At 45.9% G+C, this 23,106-nt stretch overlaps 1 protein-coding gene across 1 annotated transcript in view; it reads right to left on the minus strand.

Moving 5' to 3' along the window:
- Window positions 1-20,620, minus strand: part of RBFOX1 (RNA binding fox-1 homolog 1) — a 381,057-nt gene extending 360,437 nt beyond the window's left edge. The window contains exon 1 of the mRNA XM_060079321.1: window positions 20,522-20,620. Coding sequence (XP_059935304.1) covers window positions 20,522-20,620 — 99 coding nt within the window. The remainder of the gene's footprint in view (window positions 1-20,521) is intronic.
- Between the last annotated feature and the right edge of the window lie 2,486 nt (window positions 20,621-23,106).

Below are 23,106 nucleotides of genomic sequence, written 5' to 3' on the forward strand. Positions count from 1 at the left end.
CAGTTCTCACTGTGGCATTACTATAGTCTCCTATTGCCCAACCCTTCCACCGGATTCTAGCTGTGTGTTCTGGTGCAAATTACGTAACGTCTCTGTGCCTCAGATTTATTATCTGCAAAATAAGAATATGATTAGTAACCACACCTCATGGGGTGGCCTAGAGATTTAAATAAGAGTCATATACAGGTTGACTAAAAGAGTCACAGACACATTTAGCTGAGGGCTGGCTCTGAGCAGATAGTGGGTGCAGTAGTTGTCATAGTAACAACACATTAGCAGCATCTGCTTCCAAGGATCAAACCAGCTCAAATCAGACCTCCCCCAAACCCTTCCTCCCTTCAACTGCTAATTGGTTAAATAAAATAGTTCTCACAGGTGCTACCTGTGATGTGCCTTTTGGTTGTAAGAACCTACCTTCTTCTTCCGGGATGTAAACCAAAAATTCAGACAGAGAGGCTAATGAGCTTGTGGGCGTAGCTTCTGTACACGGAAGACACCGTTTTGAAAACAAAATACGAGAATTTCAAACTCAGTTGAGGGTTTATGGGGATGGAGAAAGGAGTGCCTCTGAAACAGGAATAACCCAAAGAATCCAGGACACTGGGTCACTCCTACCCATCAGCATCGCGCCCGCCCCCCCAAAAAAAGTGGTTATGAAGATGCACAAAGAAAATTCCAGTAGGTCTTGTAAGTGAAGAAGCTGCTGATTATCATTAGAAACTCGAGCCCCCAGTGGTGGAGGCAGCACCAGGGCTCCTCTTGGATCATTAAGCCCTTCTTGACCTGATTCTCCCCTGAAAGCCAGACTGACTGGCTGAATGAGCAAATCTAAGAATATCAACCCTGCACATCATCTCTGCTGAGATCAACAATGCTTCAGGAACTGACCCCTGACCTGTCTGGGGATGAATGGCAACTGGGTTTGAGAATGTATTGACCTTGCTCCAGGCAAACAAATACTCCCTGGGGGCTCTCGGGATGGGGGATGAATAATCAGCCGCCTCCCCCAGATTGTGCTCATGCCCTCCCTGAATCTTCAGCTTCGTGTGCTGCAAGCAGGTCCCTGCAGGAGCCGGGTACAGAGCCCACTCCAAATAGCACGAGTCTCCAGGACTCAGAACTGGGTCTTTCTGTCCCAACCCCACGCACGCCCTTTACTCTCTGGGAACGCACTGAACCACCTGAGCTCTACGCATATCCTTTTCCCTTGAGAGACTAAGAGTCTGGACTGGCCTCTCCCAAAGCTAGCTCTGCACTAAAGATGCCTCATGAGATGCTTTATTGTAAAAAGAACCGCGTGGCCAAAGAAGTGGGAGAAATACAGCTTGTTCTCTCTCCCAGTTGGGGGTTCATGGTGCATAGCATAGTAAAGCACCTGAAAAGTCCTGCAAGGGGAAAAAAATAGAAACCTGTCTGACCTTGTTTGAGGCAGACATTCCCAAGATTATTTGATGACTGACTGGCCATCCATCCATCTATCCATCCATCCATCCATCCATCCATCCATCCATCCATCCATCCATTTTGCTGCCTATTTCAATATCTGGCTATTGACAATAATAAGTTATGTCAGTCCCTGTGCAAAGTTCTTCACTGCTTCTCCTAGTTGCCCTCCTCCTATTTCTTCACCTTCATCGGAATCTTTGTGACCATCACCATTATCATCATCACAGTTGTTATGTATTCAATGCTTACTTTGTGCCAGGCCCTGCACTAATTTCATCAGATGCATTATCTCAGGTTATCCTCTCTAAATTCCTATGAAGTAGATTCTGTTAAATGTATTACATTACAGTCAAGAAAACAGAGCCACTCAGAGGAAAAGTAAATTGGCCAAGAAAATACAGCCAGTAAATGACAGAACCGCATCTTGAATGGGCCAGAAGCCCCAGTGCCTAACAACTATGAGAAACCCTTTTTTGGCCTGTGACAATCACGAACACACTCTGAGAAATGCTGCCCTGGACTGAACTCAAGCTGAGTGGATTCCTTATCTCCTTTACCCTCAATCCCTCACTCAGTCTCAAGCACCCTAATTGCCATTAGAGGCAAAGCAAGACAAAACCACAGCCAAGAAAGACAGACGGACAAGACTTGAAGATCTGGAGAAGTGCTGGCCTCCACCCCCCACCCCACCCTACCCCACTGAGTCATCAGGAAGCAGAAAAATACCTCTCAAGGAAGAGGAGGTCCAAGGCAGTGGAAATGGCTGGCACATGGGAACACCAACAAAGAGTGACCATGGAAGGAGAAAAAAAAAAAAAAAAGAGGAGGAGGTGATCCAGAAGAAAAAGCCCTAAAGAGATGACCCTGTGACCTTTCTTTGTGATGCTGAAGCACCATCTCAGCCTCCAGGGCTCCTTATCTCCTTGGGCTATCTTGTCCTTCGCTCTTTCTTGTCTGAATGCCTCTTCCGGGGGTGAAGAGATGGTTCTTCACTCTCATTTCTGATGCATGAACCACTCTGAGAATTTTGCCCTTATCCCAGAAAACTGCACATAACTCACAAAATGTTCCAGATCATTGCAGGGACTTGATGGTCCCTCTGAATTCATCTGTGGACCCTTGAGGGCCCTCTGAACCTCCATCAGATTTTGAAGTATGTAGCCAATATATGCTACGCTTTTTCTGAAGGAAAGATATGGAGAGAGTCAGAATCCCTTTAGTCAGTCTCACAGTGACAGCTCGGGTGACCGTTCTCACAGGGAATCACGTTGATTCCGGCACTGTGGATGTATACCTGCCACTCAAAGAACTCTCGCCACAGCTCAGCAGGGCTGAGGGTTTCAAGAAGGCAAGAAGGTCAAACAACTTGGGAAGATGCTGCGGCATCTACATCGTAAAACCAAGGCAGACACTAAGAAACCCAAACGCACATCCTCAGCCTTCTTGTCCAATAATGAACAATCATCCAACAGGGATTGCTTTCTCTCCGCTGAGGCTTTCAGGCCAGGAAACAGAGAATATCAAACCAACGAGCTGGTGTTAGGCATAGAAGGGCATCCACCAAACCCAGCACTGGGGGAGAATGGAGGTAGGAAATATATGCTTGTGTTTTCAGAGATGATGCAGTCTGGTCTTGCAGCCAAGACAGAGAGAGGAAGGACCCAGGACCAAGCTGTGCGGCTGAGCATCTAAAAGGCTGAGCCAAGGAGCTGACCACTGCAAATGGTTTCTCCGCGATGTCATGACCAGGCAGCTGGTGGCAACAGAGAGCCTCTGACAGGTGGGCTTTTCAACTTCCCAGATTAGCAGCGCCCTTCTGGGACACTCTGGGGACATCAAAACAGGAACCACCCTGAGTGACCTCGTTTCGTTTCTGATTCTACATCTATTTTTAAATATTTTGGGAACAAACCATATATATCTTTTACTATTTGCCAGACACCTTCTAACCCCTTTAAGTATTAACTCATTTAATCTTTTTTTTTTTTAAGTATAGTTGATTTACAATGTTGTGTTAGTTTCAGGTGTACAGCTTCAGATTCTTCTCCATTACAGGTTATTATGAGGCATTGAATACAGTTCCCTGTGCTATATAATAGATCTATGTTGTTTATTTTATATATAGTAGTGTGTATCTATTAATCCCACACTCCTACTTTATCCCTCTCCCTCCCCTTTTCCCTTTGGTAACCATAAGTTTGTTTTCTATGTCTGTGAGTCTGTTTCTGTTTTGTAAATAAGTTGACCTGTATTATTTCTTTAGATTCCACATATGAGTAATATCATATAATATTTGTCTTTATCTGCCTGACTTACTTCACTTAGTACGTGACTACTCACTTATCACTGGTTGACCCCAAACATCACAGTTTCATGAATCAATAAAGTCCCATATTGCTTAAGCTAGTTTGAGTTGGGTTTCTGTCCCTTGTAACTAAGGGTAGATACACATCCACACATGCATAAAAAAAGTCATAGGAGATACCTTTTGCTTATTTGTATCAGCAAACATTTTATAGCACTTTCTAAGTGCCAAACACCGTTCTAAGCACTTTAAAAACCTTAATTCATTTAATCTGTTAACAAGTGTCTGATATTGGTGCCCGTAATAGCCCCATTCTACAGAGGAGGACGTGTAACTCAGAGAGCTCACATCAGTCATGGCTAGTTAGTTGAGTGAGAGGGCCATAGCCAAAGCCATGCCTGTCTGTTTCCAAAAGCTATTTCCTTTCCTCTGCGTGCTTTCTATTACCGACAACGTTGATGTATTTGCTAAGTAAGGCATCCTGGACATCTACTAAGGAGCCAGCACCAGCACTCAGGTACCAACCTTATAACCCTGAAACCTCTTGGAAGTGAGCCCTCGGAAAAACTGCATGAACAGTGCGCAAGAATTCCAAAACATCCTTCCAGAGAAATCCCACTGCTACAGAGCCATGACAACACAGATTGCACCACCTCCAAACTCTATTCAGACCCAGACACAGAAACAGTGACCTGAAATCAACCTACTGCCGTCCACATCTTCTTTTTAAATAATGTGTGGCAGGGAGAGCTGTTTGCCCCTCCTGCAAATAAAACGTATTGGGCTGGGTGGGTTTTAGGTGCTTATTTTTATGCACACCCACCTATCACAGATCTGAACTCTACAAGTAGGCATTCCATAAAATATTTACTGTATTCGTTTGCATCTCTCCAAACAATATTGAAGAGAGCTCAGTGTGGAAATTCACAGATTCCAGGGTGGTTGTGTATGTTAGGATTACAACCCAGACCTCACTGCCTTGGAGGCTCTGTGGCTGGCCTCAAAGATGAATATTCCTTTTAGGACCAAAATGGAACAAAGGGACAAAAGGGAACTGAAGGATTTAAAATCAGGCTAAAAAAAGAAAAAAGAAAAGGAGCCCTGGCACTGGAGCGGTCTTCCTTAACCGATTGAAACTTACCAACGATGCCCAACTTTTAGTGTGGTTTATCCCCATATGTTCCCACACTCCCACTGGGACATAACATTTGCAGGCGCTATTTATCATTCTGGTTAGTGGTGTGCTCATCTGCCTACCACATTAAGCAGCCCTCGCTGTTATTTTTATAATTACTGGGAGGCTTTTTCATGTTGCACTCCGCCAGAATCCCAGCTCACCACACACCTGTTATACTCAGAACACATGGAGAGATGGGGGCGCGTCTGGCAGAGAAGGAAAGGGGTGATGCTTCCTGCTCACTCTGCAAACCAAAATCAAGAATAAAGAAGCCACTGGGTACCAGTTTTTAAGGCTGTACTCAGGGCCAGTTTGTTATTTAACAAATGCTCTATGCTCATTGAAGAGTTCATGCATTAGAATAAATGCTGTACTGTGCTTTTCTTTTACAAACATGAATTCCTTTTGTCATTGTAGTGACTGACAATGAGTGTCATCCTCCCCATTTGACAGATGAGAAAACTGAAACAAAGAAAGGTAACTTGCCAGTGGGCACGCACAAGATGGCAAGTGGCAGATTTGGACCCAATTTAAATCCAGGTGCTCTGAAACTACTCTACTACACTGCATTTTAATCAGCATCACCAACATCAGCATCACCACCAACAGACCTCCACCACCATCTCTCTTGTCACCACTACCACAGCTATCACCAGCACCTCCACCACCATCAACACAACCACCATCATCACCAATAGCAATCAGCGCCACGACCCCCAGTACACCACCATTACCATCACCATCACTGCCTCCACCACTATCACTACCAGCATCAGCACCACCACCACCGCACCATCACCATCACTACCAGCATCAGTACCACTGTCTCTACCACCATTGTCAGTACCAACACTATCACCATTGCCATCAGCATCACTCCCTCCATCACCAGCACCTCCACCACAACTACCAAGAGTAAAAACATTTACTGAGGGCTTCCCTGGTGGCGCAGTGGTTGGGAGTCCACCTGCCGATGCAGGGGACACGGGTTCGTGGCCCGGTCCGGGAAGATCCCACATGCCGAGGAGCGGCTAGGCCCGTGAGCCATGGCCACTGAGCCTGCGCGTCCAGAGCCTGTGCTCTGCAATGGGAGAGGCCACAACAGTGAGAGGCCCGCATACCGCAAAAAAAAAAAAAAAAAAAAAACATTTACTGAGCTTTCATCTGCCAGGGGCTGTGCTGGGTGCTATACAAATAAGCTCATGCCATACTCATGGCAACCCTATGGTACCGGTCCTGCTACTACCTCTATTTTACAAATGTAGAAACTAAGCTTCAGAGAGGTTAAGAGACATGTCCACCTAGCTGGTCAGAGGTCCATAATCTCCATTATGTTTTTAAGATTCAAAGCCACTTTTGCCTGACACCGACGGGAATGCATTTAACTCCTGAGCTCCCTTGACTGGAGGTGGGGGACAGAGCATTGCCCCCAGGGACATTTCATCCAACGAGCTCTCCACTCCTCACTCACGATTTCAGAAGTCTGCTGCCAAGATACGAGAGGTCACCCTGCTGATCTGTGTCATTTTGTGCGGTGACTCTGCTACCAAACAGTGTGCGAGACCACCTGCTGAGATTCTGAGCTCTGGCCAATTAGAATCCAGGGAGCTTTGGCTGGAACTAGCTTGTAACTCTCTTCGGTGAAGCCCCATATATTCCAGGGTGGTACCTCCTGAGAAATTCCCATCCCCACCCAAGCCCTCATTTGCCCCTCTCCAGAATATTACATGTGTTCTCCTTTGGCTGAACACCTGCAGTGGGGGGTGGAGGGGTGTCACAAAGAAGGTCAGGTTTATTTTTCAAACCTTTCACTCCTGTCCGTCTCTGGTGTCAATTCCCAGTGACCGTCCTCTTGCGGCTGAATTATTGCAGTGGCCTCCTACCTGAGCCCCTGCTTTCAATCTTGTCCCCCTCCAATCTGTTCTCCATAGAACAGCCAAACTGGTCTTTTTAAAGGTTAAATTCAGTCATATTTGCCCCCTGCTTAGAGACCCTCTGTTTTTTTTTTTCCTTTTTATTTCTCTTGGATTAAAATCCAACCTCTATATCAGTGCTTCTAAACCCCTATGGCTTCTGGCCCCTCTCTGCATCTTTTGCCCTCTCTCACTGGCCTCCGGGCTCCCTGGCCTTTTCTCAGCCCCCCTGAGATCACCCAGGCTTGGGACACACACTCTCTGCCTCAGTGTGAATGGTCTCTCCACCCCTACCCCTTTGTCCACCTCCTACTTGATCTCGGCCTCAATGCTCCTTCCCCAGAGAGAATACCCTTCATCTCTGAATCCAGCCGCTACTATTTTCTGCGGACCCTTCTTCTTTTCTTTTGGACCATCTATCACCACTTGCAATACAGATATATATGGTGATCACTTAGGTCTCCAACAAACTTGTGAGCTCCATGAAGGAAAAATGAAGTTGGTTTTCCTTGCCTATGTCTCTTTGGGGACTAACCCAATTTCTGAGGCAGAACAGAGGCTAAGTAAATATTTGTTGAATGAATGAGCGAGTGAATTCATTATTAACCAGTTACTTAAGTGAGAGAATGAGGTCTGATCCACTCATTATGGGTGTCACACACTTTGCTGTAGATGACTCGATAAGTGTCATAAATAGATCATGAAGTATGAGGAACATTCTACAAATGGTTAAGAACATAGCTTTTCTCTTCTCTGAGAGTATCGGGTAAACTTTCAAAAGTCTGTCTCACGTGTCACCTGATACTTGTCTTATGTAATATAGTAATTGCTGGCTTGAATTAAAGACATCATTATTTTGGAGAGTTGTTCTTTTTCTGATATAAAAAGTGAAGGATCCATCCCTTATATTAACACATCATCTTGGCATGCTATGTGATTAAGGAGGAAATGTGATTTTATTTTTTGGGCAATGTATGTTTTTCACAAAGCCAAGAAGAGCCCTCAGAATAAAGGGATGTTTATTTGGGTGAATCACCAGCTTTGCACAAATCCCAAGTGCTAATTGCATAATGGGTCTTTACAAAATGCCATAATACGGGTTCGGCCTGTTTCTCTGTTTTCCGTTTGAAAAATAGATTGTTTAATAACCCATCAAAGCTATATGTAAACCTAGTAAACAATGGAGCAGATGTTGACTGCTGTCTTGTGCCTTGTAGACATAATTAAAGACTATGAGACACTCACAAATTCATATAATAGAGGACAAACACAAACACAAAAATCAGTACAATATGAATGTAAGCTGCATTTGTGGGACACCTGCTTCCTTAGTCCAAAATGCTGTATCATATTTCCTGTGATGAGAAACGTTTGTAACATTCTTTATTTACTTATGTAAATATGTACATTCTGTTCTCCACTTTTCAAGAAGATGAGACTGGAAAAGGTAGTCTTTTCAATGGAATATTTGTTTCAATTTCATTACTGCTGACTAAGACCCTGGACAGTTTCAAAAACGTTTTTAATTTTCTCATAAGCCTAAATGTGAATGAGAACCAGTTAGCCAAAACTTTCACATTTCTAAAAGAAATTAAAGCCCTGGTTTTGGTGGGCGTTGGTTGGGGCTTTATTCATCTGTCTTTGCATTCAACCCTTCATGCATCATTTAGGAATGCTAGTAAATTGACATGTTTGTTTCCTAAAAGCCTTACATCTCTTTTTTTAAAAGTCAGGCGCATTTCCCTAAAATCAACCTTTTATCTTATATAAAAAGAAGCCGCTGGGATAGCATATTTAAAGTATCATCCTAATTTTCTAAATATTCTGTTTTCCCCTCAAACTCCTACTCAGATCTCTGTTAGTTGTCATCAGTCAGTTCTATAGGGGAAGAAATAAAACCACACACAAAGTGAAATGAATGGTACAATTAAGAAAACACAAGTGCAATACCCCCTTTCCCCTCTTCCCCGCCCCCCGCACCAACCCCAGGGCTTTTCCCTGCAGATATCTTGAAAAAGGAATTGAGGGTTGTAAATACACCATGTGATTATATACTTTTTTTCCTTTCAATTAGGAACAACAAAAAAAAGAGAGAGGTTAAAATCCACTTTCTATGGCTCACTAGACAGGAGAAAGCTTCCTAGATCCAGAATTCTCAATTTGGAAAATAAATATCCTCCCTCGTGTTCAAAACGAAGCCAAATTCTTTTTCTGTGAATAATTTTTAAAAATTTAAAGCCTCAAAAACCCCATTGTTTACAGAACACACGAAGTCCTATTGACTTGTAGTGAACAGTGATTCTGCCTTCAGAAACCCCGCCATCTCCCTTGCCTGTTGTTTTGGATGCTATGGAAGGAAGCGGGGATTCTCATGTGGTCTACATGTCTTTATGCTAATAAAACGGTGTCAGTTCCTTTTCACAGACAACACCATAAGCATGAACACCAAATGGGAAACAAATAGGGCCCTGACGCTACTGTGAAACAAACCCATCAACCCTGAAACACCTAAGATAGATGGCACCCCCTCCTTCATTCATTCTTTACAGAAAAGCAATGGAAATGTCCCGAGGTGAATCTGATAAGCCCACAACACACACACACACACACACACACACACACAAGCTCAGGAAGGTTGTAAAGCACTAAATTCTTTTGACTGATGAAGCAGTCTGCATTGCATTGAGGAAAACAGCCTGGCAAGCCCAGACCCCACTCGCAGAAATTCCTTTATTAACAGGACCAGGCCCTGCATGTGAACAAAAGCAGTGGTGCGGGGTGTATAAATCATTAATACGGTGCTGGGCAATGACTGCATTTCCTGTGTTGGTTGGAGAGCTCCTCTGTACAACGGGGATTTGGGGACTGGAACCGGCAGTGGAGAAACACACTCCATTCTTCTCTGAGCGCTTCCCGTCAGCTCTCTCCCTCCCTGGCTCCCCCTCCCCGAGTCTGACAGCCTCGCTGTGTGTTGTCATTTATTCAACAATAATCATAAAGACCTAAAATCGCAGAAAGCTTCAAAGTGGAGAGATCTCCGGACTCTTTCCCTTTTTGACAAGTTTTGCCTTTAAAAGGAAAGAGAACCGAGGGCGCGGTTAAATGCAGAGAGATGGCCTAGCAGAGGCCGGGGTGGCTCAGGCAGGACCAGCAGCCTGCACGGCCGGGGAGACGCCAAGCGGGCAGCACAGAACCGTGCTCAGGAGGCTGGCGCCGGAGGGAGACAGTCTGGTTTTAAATATGGGCTCTTCCACCTAGGCCTCCCATCTTTTGTGTGTGTGTGTGTGGTACGCGGGCCTCTCACTGTTGTGGCCTCTCCCGTTGCGGAGCATAGGCTCCGGACGCGCAGGCTCAGCGGCCATGGCTCACGGGCCCAGCCGCTCCGCGGCATGTGGGATCTTCCCGGACCGGGGCACGAACCCGTGTCCCCTGCATCGGCAGGCGGACTCCCAACCACTGAGCCACCAGGGAAGCCCTAGGCCTCCCATCTTAAATTAAAAAAAAAAACACCAAAACGATTCCTGATTCCTGTCAACCCTCCTGGAGGCCTTTTGTCGGGGGCTAAATGAGGTAATCCATGTAAAAGGGTCTGGTCGTGTGCCTGTCACCCTGTAGTCCATAAAAGTTATTATTTCACTATTTTCTTTTTTTCTTTATCATCCTCCTCCTCCTCAGTGAAGCCTGCTGGATTCTCTGTTTATCTACATGATCTTAGAAGCGGCATCTCTTCCTGCTTATAGAGGCGTCTCACTTTTTGAATGGAACCAAAAGGAGACTAAAAAAAAAAAAAAGGAAAAAAAAGAGTTCTCAAGAATCCTGAGTCACATGTTCTAAACGGAGACCCCCAGTGGAAGGTTGTGCCATTGCACCCTGAAGAAAAGGATTTCTCCACTTAACTGTTCAGTGCAAACACTTGGTGGGGGGGGGGGGAGAAGGAAGGAAGCAAAAAAATGCATAGCTTTATACAGATTATTTGGATGAGAGAACCTGTCAGAGAGTTTAAGTAGAGACAATCGATAGACCCAAAGCCAAGCCATTTGCAAGAGGTGCTTTTGCATTTCCAGAAATTCCAGGAGCGGCTCAGATGAGAGTGATGTGAAGCTCGGAGTCCGATGCTTCGTTCTTCTGCTTCAGAATAAAGAGGACACAGTGACACAAGCGCCCTCTCACAGGACAGATCCAGGGTCTAAAAATGCACATGTCAGCTGGACAATCCATCCTGAAACTGGGGCATCCACCCAGGCGTCAGCCGAGGACCCAGACACCACCAAGCCCCGGAAGGACTCCTCTGGACTCTCCCGGGTGACAATCTTCACTTTAGCCAGCACCCTCCCTAGGAAAGCTTATGGGAATGAACTTCAATGCGTGTGCTCAAGTCCCTTGCATCACAGAACAATGACATTCTGAATAGAAATAAATGAAGCCCCTGCAGTGTGATTCTGTCAGCTTTTGAAAGTAAATAACTTTGCTACTGACAAGAGCAAGACAATTTCTATTTTCCCTCCTCCTGTCACAGAGCATTAATTGAGCTGTGCAGCCACATTACAAGCCAACACCATCAGCAGGACTTAAAGGGGGCAGGAGGAGGGAGAAGAGACCCAGGACAGGTAGGAGGGACCGTGGGACCTGAGAGAGACACCGAACTCCACCCCTGCCACCATATGAGGCCTCGTGTGTGTCCTTGGCAAGGCATGGGGCATATATCACGTTGATTTGGGAGAAATGGAAAATAAAAAAATATGTTCCATAAACAGACACTTCTTTAACACAGATATGCATTCATTCTTTCATTCACTCTTTCACTTCTTTTTTTTTTTTTTCCGGTACGCGGGCCTCTCACTGTTGTGGCCTCTCCCGTTGCAGGGCACAGGCTCCGGACACGCAGGCTCAGCGGCCATGGCTCACGGGCCCAGCTGCTCTGTGGCATGTGGAATCTTCCCGGACCGGGGCACGAGCCCCCGTCCCCTGCATCGGCAGGCGGACTCTCAACCAGTGCGCCACCAGGGAAGCCCCACTCTTTCACTTCTTTAATAAACATCTATTGGCTGCTCACTCTGTCCAAGGTACTGTGCTAAAAGATCATACTTAACCTTACAAAGAACAGTATGAAATAGTTATTCTTATCCCAATTTCTCAGAGGAAGCAACTAAAGCTGCTCAATCCAGTTGAATCAACTAATTGAGTCATGGAGTTGGGATAAGCCTTCAGCTTACCACTTCTGTCCTACATACAAGCTCCAGAGACACCAGTATTTTTTAAACTAGGCTTTGCAAAGACCTGACACCAATGGGTTCTAAAGTGATGTCGGTTTCTCATCTGAATTTTGGAGGATCCTTGAGATGGACATTTGGGTACTGCAACATGTCGACCTCACCATTCCTTCTCTTTTTCGGAGCCGATGTTACCCACTCTTGAGGAAGACTCATGGCGCAGGGGGGATATCTCTCAGCTCTCACCCTTGCATTAAGAGCAGAGCTTGCCCCATGCCTGGAGAAAGCAGAACCATCCAGGGAAGGGTGGTGATACTCGCCGTTGTTTTTGATAAGGGGAATCTAGTCCTCCAGGTGAATCCTGGGCAAACATCAAACGCCAAAAAGAAAAGGCTCATTGAGACTAAACCTTTTGTGCATTTACTCATCAGTACCAGGAAAGCTGAGGCTCTTAAATCCTACAGCTGCCTGTACTTTGTTCCATAGCTGCAAAAGGTGATAAAAAAAAAAAGTCATTACATCCCCAGGAACATACACTCACCTTCTGAATGCTTTGTTTTTGTTGTTTGTTTTGTTTTGTTTTGCTCTGGCTCCAAAATTCCTAATTTTGACTCTTTGTGTGTTTAAACACAACATAAAGAACAGGATGAAAAGAGGAGGAGGCTGCCCCTCACCTGGAGCCTGGTCGAGTGTCAGAGACCACACACTACCACCGCCCCCGGCCTCATCAACTCAAACCTCCCACGCGCTGTAGACGTTAAATATACGTCTATTTCCCTCTACTGTGTACTCTGAATGCTGCCCTGGCAGAGGCGAGAAGAGGTGACACAAAGATGACTAGAATCTTGCTTTTTGCAGATTGGGTTGGGGAGAAATGAGCGATTCCAGGCCAGGCTTGGAAGGGGATTCCTAGGAAACCCAATGGACCCAGGCAGAGTTAACCAAAGCGTGGTGCTACATTGACGGTTCACAAGATGGCAAGTGGATGAACAATTGAATGGACCCTCTGTGAGGACAGGGGCCTTTGCTTTGTTTCTTGAAACAATGTAGAAGATCAGCTGGTACCTAATAGGAATTCAATAGACTGAATGAATGAACACGTGAATGAATAAATATTTCAATGTACTAATATTTCAATGTATATTGGGAAAAATAATAGCACAGCTGTGATTTCGTGGGATGTATGGATCCATTTATTTATGCGTTTATTTTTTTTTGGACAATCTACTTTGAAGTTCAACATGTAAGTGAGTTTTTAAAATCTTTAAGTGGATATCAACTGTGTTGATGAGTGAATTGGCAAGAATTAGGAAGGGGATGCTTGGATGACTGACGTTTTAGAAACACTGGACCACATTCATTGTTTTTGATGAAATAAGCCCACTCACTGTGTAAGCACCTTGATGGGGTTTTGACAGAAAATACCAGCAGGACTCTTGGTGCTCCACAATTAATGTCTTTCTTACGGCTTCCATCAAAACCCTCTCTCCACCTCCCAGCCCCAAACCTGTTTCCAAATGTCCCATGGGACAACTCAAGAGGGGTTTTGTCTCCTTCATTCACTGGACATTGATTTCTGTCCTTTCTCCTCTTTTCAACATGGCCCCAGAGGGTCACAGAAGCCACATTCTATCCATAGAGACCATCACACTGGCAGGTGACCCAATTCCACCACTTACTGTCTCCCTAGGTCTTTTACACCCTTTTTGCAGACAAGGTGGGTGCACCTGCTCTTCTCATTCCTGAAACACCTTTCTCAATGCTTCACACGCACCAAGCTCTCTTATCCTCAGGTCAGGAAAATCATCCCCTTCTTCACGGGACCCACACTGACGCACCCATCAGATAAAGCCCAATAACCCACAATGGCCACAGATCCTCACCCATCACCCTGCTTATTTCCTGCACAGCACTCTCCACAATCTGAGAATAGCTCTTGATTCACTTACTTTTGCATCGTCTATTCTTTTACTAGAATATCAGCTCCATGGCGGCAGGGACCTTTCCTACTTGTTTTGCTGAAATATCCTCAATGCCTGGAAACAGTGTTTTGCGTGGCCAAATGAAAAAAAATGAATGAATGATTGGATGTGTAATTGTATACCCCTATAAAAAGCAGTGACAATCACTGTCTCCTCCTGCTTAAAAGGTTCAAACGTCCTCATTCATTCATCCATTATGCTTTTTTTTTTTTTTTTTTGCAGTACGCGGGCCCCTCACTGTTGTGGCCTCTCCCGTTGTGGAGCACAGGCTCCAGACGCGCAGGCTCAGCAGCCATGGCTCACGGGCCCAACCACTCTGCGGCATGTGGGATCTTCCCAGACTGGGGCACGAACCCGTGTCCCCTGCATCGGCAGGCGGACACTCAACCACTGCGCCACCAGGGAAGCCCTATGCATTTTTTAAAATTGAACAACTACTATGTCTTAGACTTTCTTCTAGGCAGTGTGGGTCGAGTAAAACAGAATGAAGGTGTCTCTGCTATCATGTTGCCTACGGTCTAGAGGCAACCAGAACAAGCACAGCAAAAGTGCTCTCTACACCCTCTGGTGCTTAATAAATATATATATAAAAAAAGGAAATTAACAACAGAGCAATCATAAGTGGGGTCCCAGGCAATAATAGAAAGTAGTCATCTTTTGCTCTTTTTCAGCCGAAATCAATCAATCAGGGCCACGATATGAAGATCAGAAACAGCCGTGAAACTCCTTCTCCCCAGACCCTTTCAGGAGCCAGAAAGTTCCAACCCCCTAACCCTATGCAGGCTCAGGAATGGAATTGGGCAGGGGGGTCCTTCAGAAAACCCCTTCTCCAAGAGTTTCTCCCAGCAGGGCCCGCCTGCAGGGTCTCTGCTTACTTCCCCAGCTGGCTTGCACTCAGCGTGGCTGAAGGGCCAGGGCCAGGGCCAGGGCCAGGGCCAGGGCCCTCCTGAGCTCTTGTGCCTGAGAGCTGACCCCATCTGACACAGCCCCTCTGCACGGGGCCAGGCAGGGCAAGCCACATCAGGCAGGCAGCCACAGACGAGCTCTCAGCCCAGCAAAGCTCTCTCGGGCAGCGCCCGGAAGGAGGAAACTTTATTGATGAATGGAACTTTCTCTGCCTTTCTTCATTGAATTAAGCAGCACACTGGGACACCTCTCCTTGTCCATTAAAAAGGTCTCCACACATGGGGCAATTACGCCCACACTTGGTCTGCTCTGCCTCATCCACCGGTCGACATCTCCTGAGCATCACACAGCCCCCTTAGGCACAGGCGAACCAACCTGATTTTGTTTACAATGCTGTAATTCCTCTTCCAGAAGACTATTATTTGCCTGACAAACTACACTGTTTTTATCCACCCAATATGAATAAACAAGCATTATGTTTTCTCTTGGGGGCAGAGAGCCTGGTTAAATGAATCAGAAAACCCTAAAAAAGATTGTCTACCCTCAGTCCATCAGCTACTGGACAATTACTCAAGGGCCAGCTGTAAGGAAAACAGATGGCATGAGCACTAATAACATGGGCTTTCTCTACTCGGGCAAAGGCAAAAGCGGCCGGTTGTATGTTCTGACACAGAAACCGCCGTGAAATGGCAGACAGAGCTGCCGAATGGCGCAGGACTGGGGTCTACGGACTAACAGATGTTTACAGTTTTCATGAGTGAATGTTGGATGAAACAGACTTAAGGCAGAGGCAGCCCAAGGAACCCTACGGTGAATCCCCCATCACAGATTCCTAAAATGGAAGAAACAGAGGGTGAACCCTAGCCCACCTGAGACATGGGCCTTATCTGGCTGATCAGAGCCCAAAAATTCATGTCTTTCCCCCTTAACTGGAAAAATCAGAGAAACCAGGAAGATTGGTTAATTAACCAATTAATGACATAAGATCTCTCTAGAAAGAGGCAGAGGGTCCTAGGTTCTAACAGAGTCACCCAGGCCTGGGAATTTGCTCATTCCGGCCACTTAAATTCCTTAAACAATTCAGACATGAGGATAATCTATCCTAATTCTTTTCTGCATTATTGACACTATTGACTCCCCCCAATCCACAGCACGATCTAATAAATCAACACGGGATTAAGCCGAGAAGAAAGAAGGTGATAAAATGCCATTTGGTCCCCTATAAATCATCAGATTGAGCAGCACTAGGTAAGTAACTAGAATGAGAATTGAACTTTTCTACGCAGCCATAATTGTTACGGCCTCCCTAGCGTCTCCCAAATTTATAACCACGGCAGGTGCATGGAGGGGTGGTGCCCCCTCCTACAGCCACGGTGTGAGAGCCCATCTTCCTGGCGATTCTCAGCTGAGATCCACTTTCTAATTAAAGAATGAAAGGGTTGATATGCAGGTTTCAGTTCAATTGCTTTCGATCTGAAGATGTCCGTAGTGAGCAATGGCTTCATTTACCAGAAATTACCCTTTGTACAAACCACTTCACTATTTAAAACAAACCACATGGATCATCATTAAGTGGGAAAAATGACCACTCTTTGGATATTGACAGTGGCATGGCCCACTTTAGAGGCCCCCTCTCCCCCCTGCTTTTAATGTGGATTTTAAGCATTTGACTTGTTTTTAAATGTAGGCTGATAAAAAGGTTCTGAGTGAACAGGATTTGACAGATGAGAAGCTTTCTTAGAACGGGACTGGGAGACGTGGATGCGGGTTTAGGAACAGGGAAAATGAAGTTAATATGCTACTTACCCTCTTTCGGGGAGTTAGAACTCAGTGTGAAACAGCTTGGGGGCAATCTGGCAGGCAGTGTGCATCAGAAAACAAACCTCGTCTGTTGTGTCCGTAGCCTCACCATACCTTACCGTGTGATGCTCTTCGGTATATTCCCTGGGACTTAGGATGGACATCAAGCATCTCTAGATTTTTTTGTTATGAGTGTGTGTAGTTGTTTTCTATTTCTCTGTGAAAAACGAAACCTATACTCTTTTGACCCAGCTTGTAGTAAACCCCCAAATTTGGAATTTGTATTTAGAATTTTCCCTCCAAGCAAGACTGTGGAAATGCATACCCACTTTGGAACTCTGGGCAGATTCCATATTGGGGAATGTGTGAATTTGAAGTTCACCTGGGAGAAGAAGATTCACCACCCAAGAAGACGCCAAACAAAGCCACTGCAGTATGTCAAGAACAGCGGCTGAAGCAGAAACTTTCCCTGGACAGCAAGATCGAAGCCAGCCGCTACAACGCCTGCCTGTCCCTTCCATCTTAACAATGGTCTACAACCATAGGATACATGCTCTATCCTAGAGGGATACAGATGTGGGTATATATTCATGTGATGACATCACTGGCCTCAAGATATAGATGCCAGATGGACTATTCGACATGATCCCATCTTACAGCTCCAAACTGTAGTAACATCTCTGACGTTAAAAGAGAGGAGAAAGAGGAAAATAAAGAAAGAAATTGTAACTGTAGGGAAATACCGATCTAAAGCAGAGTCATTGGGAAATAGGGATCAATGAAATGGAATAAGTCAAATAATTGAAAGACCAAAGTCGCCTCTTCTTTGGCCTGAATAAATAAGTTCCTTGTGGCAAAAGGGTTATGTCGTTTTCACTTGGTCATTCAGGGTAGATTTGATGCTGTGGTATCCCAATTGATTTTTGCTTTTGTGAGTTGTCTTAGGAACAAATCTGGGAGGGTTTAGGAAGAGAGGTGAGAGTCAAGGCTGAGGCAAAGAAAGCAATCGGAAACTTCGTTCCAGGAAAATATGTTTTAAGGGAGACTCAGTGGCCCCTAATCAGAGTTTGTGCATTTAGAAAACAGAATGATAAAGCCTCCAAAATAAGAGAATTGTGTTTTCATTATTTTCTTATGTAATTAGTGATCTGAATGACAAAGACTCCTGAAATATGCTTATTTCTAAATAATAATGAAAGAAAATGTTTCCAGTGAAGGTGTCCTTTATCAGAGATATTGCCTGATCCAGCCGTCTGATCAACTTTGAAAGTATAGATTAGCCCTCCTATCATCAAAATTAAATAGAGATACAGTAATAGCTACAGATTAATAGCAGAGAGAAAACATAGTGGCGATGTACTGATAGAAGACATATAGATTGTAGCAGTAAGTGGTTTGTGGAGATTGAAGTGAACTGTTTCACACCCTTCATCAGCCAATTGTCTGGACTGCTAAATAAAAGCAATGACACGAGACTTCTACACAAACTGTCATGCCAGCAGTGGCTAGGAGAGATGACCTGAAAGTACAACTCTCCCACCCTGACAGCGAGGTTTCAGCAAGGTGGGATGTATGGCTGGAAATCCTGATTCTCAACCAGACAGGCAAAAATAAATGTCTGCCTGTACTATACTTCAGGCATTTAGTGAAACTCAGAAAAAATGCACACGCGTGCGTGCACACGCGCGTGCGCACACACACACCGCATTCTGACGCTGTATGTCAGCATCACCTTATCAACACTTTCGTTGAAATCATTACAAGCCCCTTTAAGGGAGGGGGTGCATTCCACAGTACATTTCAAAACTCACCTCCATCTACTGCCATATGGAACCACAATGCTGATTCAGTCACTTCTAAATACTTGTGATGGCTGCCAACATTCCTTTTGAGCCTCCCCTTTCCAGAGCAGGAGTGCCCCCCCCACACACACACACACACAAACACACGCACTGGAAGACACTGCCTGGCTGATGTTGAAAACCCCTGCATTCATCCTAAATACTGTCCTTTCCATGGCAAGAATAACCTCACAGTCAAAGTCACAGTCTTCCTTCCTAAGTTGTGCCCACCCCCAAAGCAAACCAATTTAACAAGCTAGAAGGAAGAAACATGAATTTATTAAAAAAGAAGAATCATGCACAAAGAAACTGTGAGAACATTGAATACTTATGGCATTTTACTTGCTAGGTAATGCTTCTCCAATTGGTTAATAAATAACGTGAAAGAAGTGAATACGGTAGGCAAAAGATCAACTCATATTAATAATTTGATTAAATTCAACTGAGGCTTAGCGTCTGTAAAAAAGCTTATTAGGATACTCTTCTGGTGGGTAACTGGTATAAAACACACACTACACATGCAAACACACACACACACACAGGCACTCACAGCAAAGGCACAGAAATGGTAGAAGCAGATGAATCATATCATACGTTACCAATAGCCTCTTGGGAAATGTTTCCTGGCACAAGTTACTTAATGACAAATGGGATAAAACAATATTTAAAAGGATAAACCAGTTTGTTCCTAAGATATTAAAACGACGAGAAAAAATAAAAGGTTGTTCTCAAAAAGACTTGAGATAGAAAATACGCCTAAGAAATATTTTCTGGAGGCAAACGACTTGATAACAAATTACCCAAAATGTTCAAAGCAGAATCTGGACATTTTGTGAATACGTAGTCTTATAACACAGGTTGAAATTGAGGGTCTTTGGAGAAGGAGGCCCCTTGGAACACTTATAAAGGAAGTTTAGTCAAGTACAACCACACACACTTAACACAGGGTACTCTTGAAGGGAATCAATCGAAAAACAGATAAAAAGATACAGTCAAGTTAACTCTTCACAGAGCAGGACAGTGATCCTGGGAAGCGAGGATTCCCATCTGCATGCCAAAATCCTTCTAACTCTGTCAGTTCACATCCACAACCCCTGCCCAGTGAGAGAGAGCTGGGCTTGTCACTCCACAAGGCAAGGTTTAGCTGTTTCCCAAGCCCTGGAACCAACTTAGGCTGTAGCCCTACTAGTAAAGAAAGAAAAAGAGACAGAAGGTCCGAGGGAGACACCCAGAGAAAGAGAGAAACACAATGCAAGATTCTGAAATATACACAGAATGGAAAATAAAACGTAGAATCCCTCAACAAGACCATTAAGGGAGCATAGAGGAGGAAAAAAAAAAACCTTTATACATGCCAACAAAGACACATCCTAAACCCCTCGCCTTCATCACAGCATTTCCAGTGAGTTTACAGGCAGATTCTGGGGCTGACACCCTCCAGAAACCCAAAGGCTCAGATCCCAAGCTGACGGAATATAGCACAACCCAGACAAACTTAAGAAAACAAAAATACTCAGCACATACACACATACATATATGTTTTTGCACTCCTCATTAAAGCAGCTGAATTAAAACGCCAGGCACCCAAATGCCTCCACAAAGATCCAAACTCTTAGCATCAAAGAGGTCTTAGACTGGGATCGTCACCGGACGCACTGACACGGGAAAGATTCGAGTAAGGAAAATGCAGTTTGCAATTTTAAACTCCCCGTACCCAGGCTCAGAATCAGGCGTTCAAAGTATCCAGAGAGCTGCAAAAACAGCTGGGCGCAGAGTGCCCGGGCTCCACGGAGGACTAGGGTCTCCGATCCACCCCTCCCGTCCAAACGCAGGATCCCCCTCCCCAAACCCATCCAAGGTACCAAAGCGCATCCCAGCGACGCGGGTACCCAGTCCGCCGAGACCCAGGAAGGAGCCACCGAGGGAAGACGCGCGCCTTACCTGCTGTAAGTACATAAAAGTCAAGGCACACGAGAGCTGGGGACACATGCCCACGTTGGGGAGCGCCACGCAGGTGGCCCCCGTCAGAGGATGCTGCATCGTGTCTCTCTGGCGCCCGCCGAGCACGAGTGGGGACGCTCGCATGCAATCACGCCGCTCTTTGCCTGGTCGCTACAATTTTTTTTTTTTTTAAATTTTGCTGATTATCTAAGTCAAAACCCAACCCGGTAGCTGTCTCCCTTCTCTCTCTCCCTCTCTCCCTCTCTCCCTCTCTCTCTCTCTCTCTCTCTCTCTCTCTCTCTTTCTCTCTCTCTCTCTCTCTCTCTCTCTCTCCCTCCCCCTCGCCGCACCCCGCGCGTCCGTCCCTCCTCCCTCGCTTTCCTTCCCTTTGGGTGTGCTAGATCCCGGCGTTCATCTGCCTCCAGCTAAGACACTTGAGAGGGCCGGGAAACTATTTTGTTCCCTTCGTGGCTGTATCGTTTTTTCTGGTTTGTTGGTCCTGCTTTCTGATGCCTCTCAAAGTGGAGGGTGTCCCCTGCCCCCCGCCCCCGTGAAGATGACAAAACAAGCAAAGGCAACTTCTATGAAAGGTACAGGGGGGCCGATGCCCTCCTGTAGATGCTGAGCAGTGGGGGCGGAGGGGGGTGGGAGGATAAAGCTAAAGGCCAGAGAGAGATTTAGGGGAGGGGGAGAAAGGAGAGAGAGATTTAGACTCACACTGAGACTCACTCCGCTGGTGCTACTGCTGTTGCTGCCTCATTTGTCAAATGGGTCCAGGGGCAGGTTTTTTTTTTTTTTTTTTTTTTCTCCCCTTTGCTTTTTTTTTTTTTTTTTTTTTCAAACGACTCACCAAAATTCAATTTGTGTCTGCCAAAAATCTCCGCGGGGCGGGTGAGGAAGCCGGAGAGCGCCTCACATCGCCAGCACCCAGGCGAGCTGGACAATTCATGCGATTGCCCAGCTGGGACCCAGAGTCTTAGATTCGGGTGGCGGCGGTGTGTTTGCCCGACTCGGTTGGCAAATAAACACGGAAGTGGGATTCCCCCTCGTAGGAGTGCTGAGACGACGCTAGGGGCTGGGGGCAGGGGGAGCTGGGGCTGCCCGCGCCTGAGGCGGGGCGGAGAGGCGGCGACGCACCCCCAGGCGTTCGGGGCGCAGCTTTCGCTCAGCACCTCGCCCTGGCTGGGCAGGCGGCGGGGAGCGCACCACCCGGCCCCGAGCCTGAACGGGAGAAACCGCCCTGGCTGGGGCTGGCGTGGAAATCAAGCGTATTGGGCTAACACGCCAGTCCTGCGCGAGTTCAAGGGGGCTTCTCCCTGCCTAGAATCCCCGATCTTCTCACATGATAAACGCACGGGGTGGGGAAATCTGGGTCTGAAAAGAGATGACTCCGTGGGCTGCAGCGGGCAAATGACAAGGGTTTATTTATTTAATTTTTTTCCTGCCTGGCCAGCCCTCCTTGGCCACATCAGCATTCCACTCTTGCAAAGGGGTCTCCCCCCTCCCCTTTATTTTATGAAGTAATAATTATTCATTAGTAGATTTCCTTAGCCTTTATGCAATAAAATAGGATGTGATCTGCAAATCAAAAGAAAATATTAAGACTCTAAGGAGTCCTTGGTCCCTACGGGGGGGTAGGGGGGGCGGGGGAGGGAAAGCACATTCTTGGCAGCAGTAAAACCATGATCAGGGATAGTAGCCATATTTTGCGATATAGATTTTGACCCGGTGATTGGATTTTCTTTTTCAGAGCAAGAGGCTTGTCTGAACAGCATCTTTTTTGATTGTTGGGTTCCCCGCAAGAAGCCTTGCAGGGCTGGGGGGTGGGGGCACCACTCTGAAGGACAGAGTGACAGGGGCACCCCTGGGGAGGGGCATTTGGGACAGGGCTGGGGACTGGCCACCGGGGGCATCCCCAGTGACACTTCTGTGAGGCTCGAGGGGACACTCAGCCAAATGACAGTTTCTAGGCCATCGGCTTACAAGGCACAACTCCCTTTGCAGGCTAATCAAAATGCTTTCTGAAGAAAAGGAAATTAATTATGCCACAGCTCCATTTTTTGTTGTTCTGTCTTGAGACACCATCGATAATATAAAAGTCTTCACTCCGCCAAACACTGGGTCCCAACCAGGCTGTTTCTTTCTACTCCTCACCTTGCAAAACCAATTTCTCCAACACCCTGGGACTTACACATCCCAACAATTTAGAGGGGACACAGTAGGATGTTAAACCCTGAGCAGAAGTTGGCTGGAGGATTGGGGAGAAGAGCCTGGTATTTTACACTGCTTTTTCTGAGGGTGGGGAAGTGGCAGTGGTTATTTGAAAAATCCCTGCTATCTGTGGTCTCACATTCATCAGACAAGGTCTGATTTACAAATAAACTCTTTCTCTTTTTTCTGTCTTCTTATTTTCTGCCTGTTTTTATTTCATTTCTTTTTAATTTTGCAATTCACAAAATCAAAGGGAAAACCACCCCACAAAACATATACGGAATACAAGTCAACGATTCTGTCCTTCCAATCCTTCCTCTCTCCTTCCCATCCTCTCCTGTTGCCTCAAGCAATTTGCTGTACTGACAGGGGTT

The sequence above is a fragment of the Mesoplodon densirostris genome, chromosome 16 (genome assembly GCF_025265405.1).
Source record: "Mesoplodon densirostris isolate mMesDen1 chromosome 16, mMesDen1 primary haplotype, whole genome shotgun sequence".
Classification (NCBI taxonomy): domain Eukaryota; kingdom Metazoa; phylum Chordata; class Mammalia; order Artiodactyla; family Ziphiidae; genus Mesoplodon; species Mesoplodon densirostris.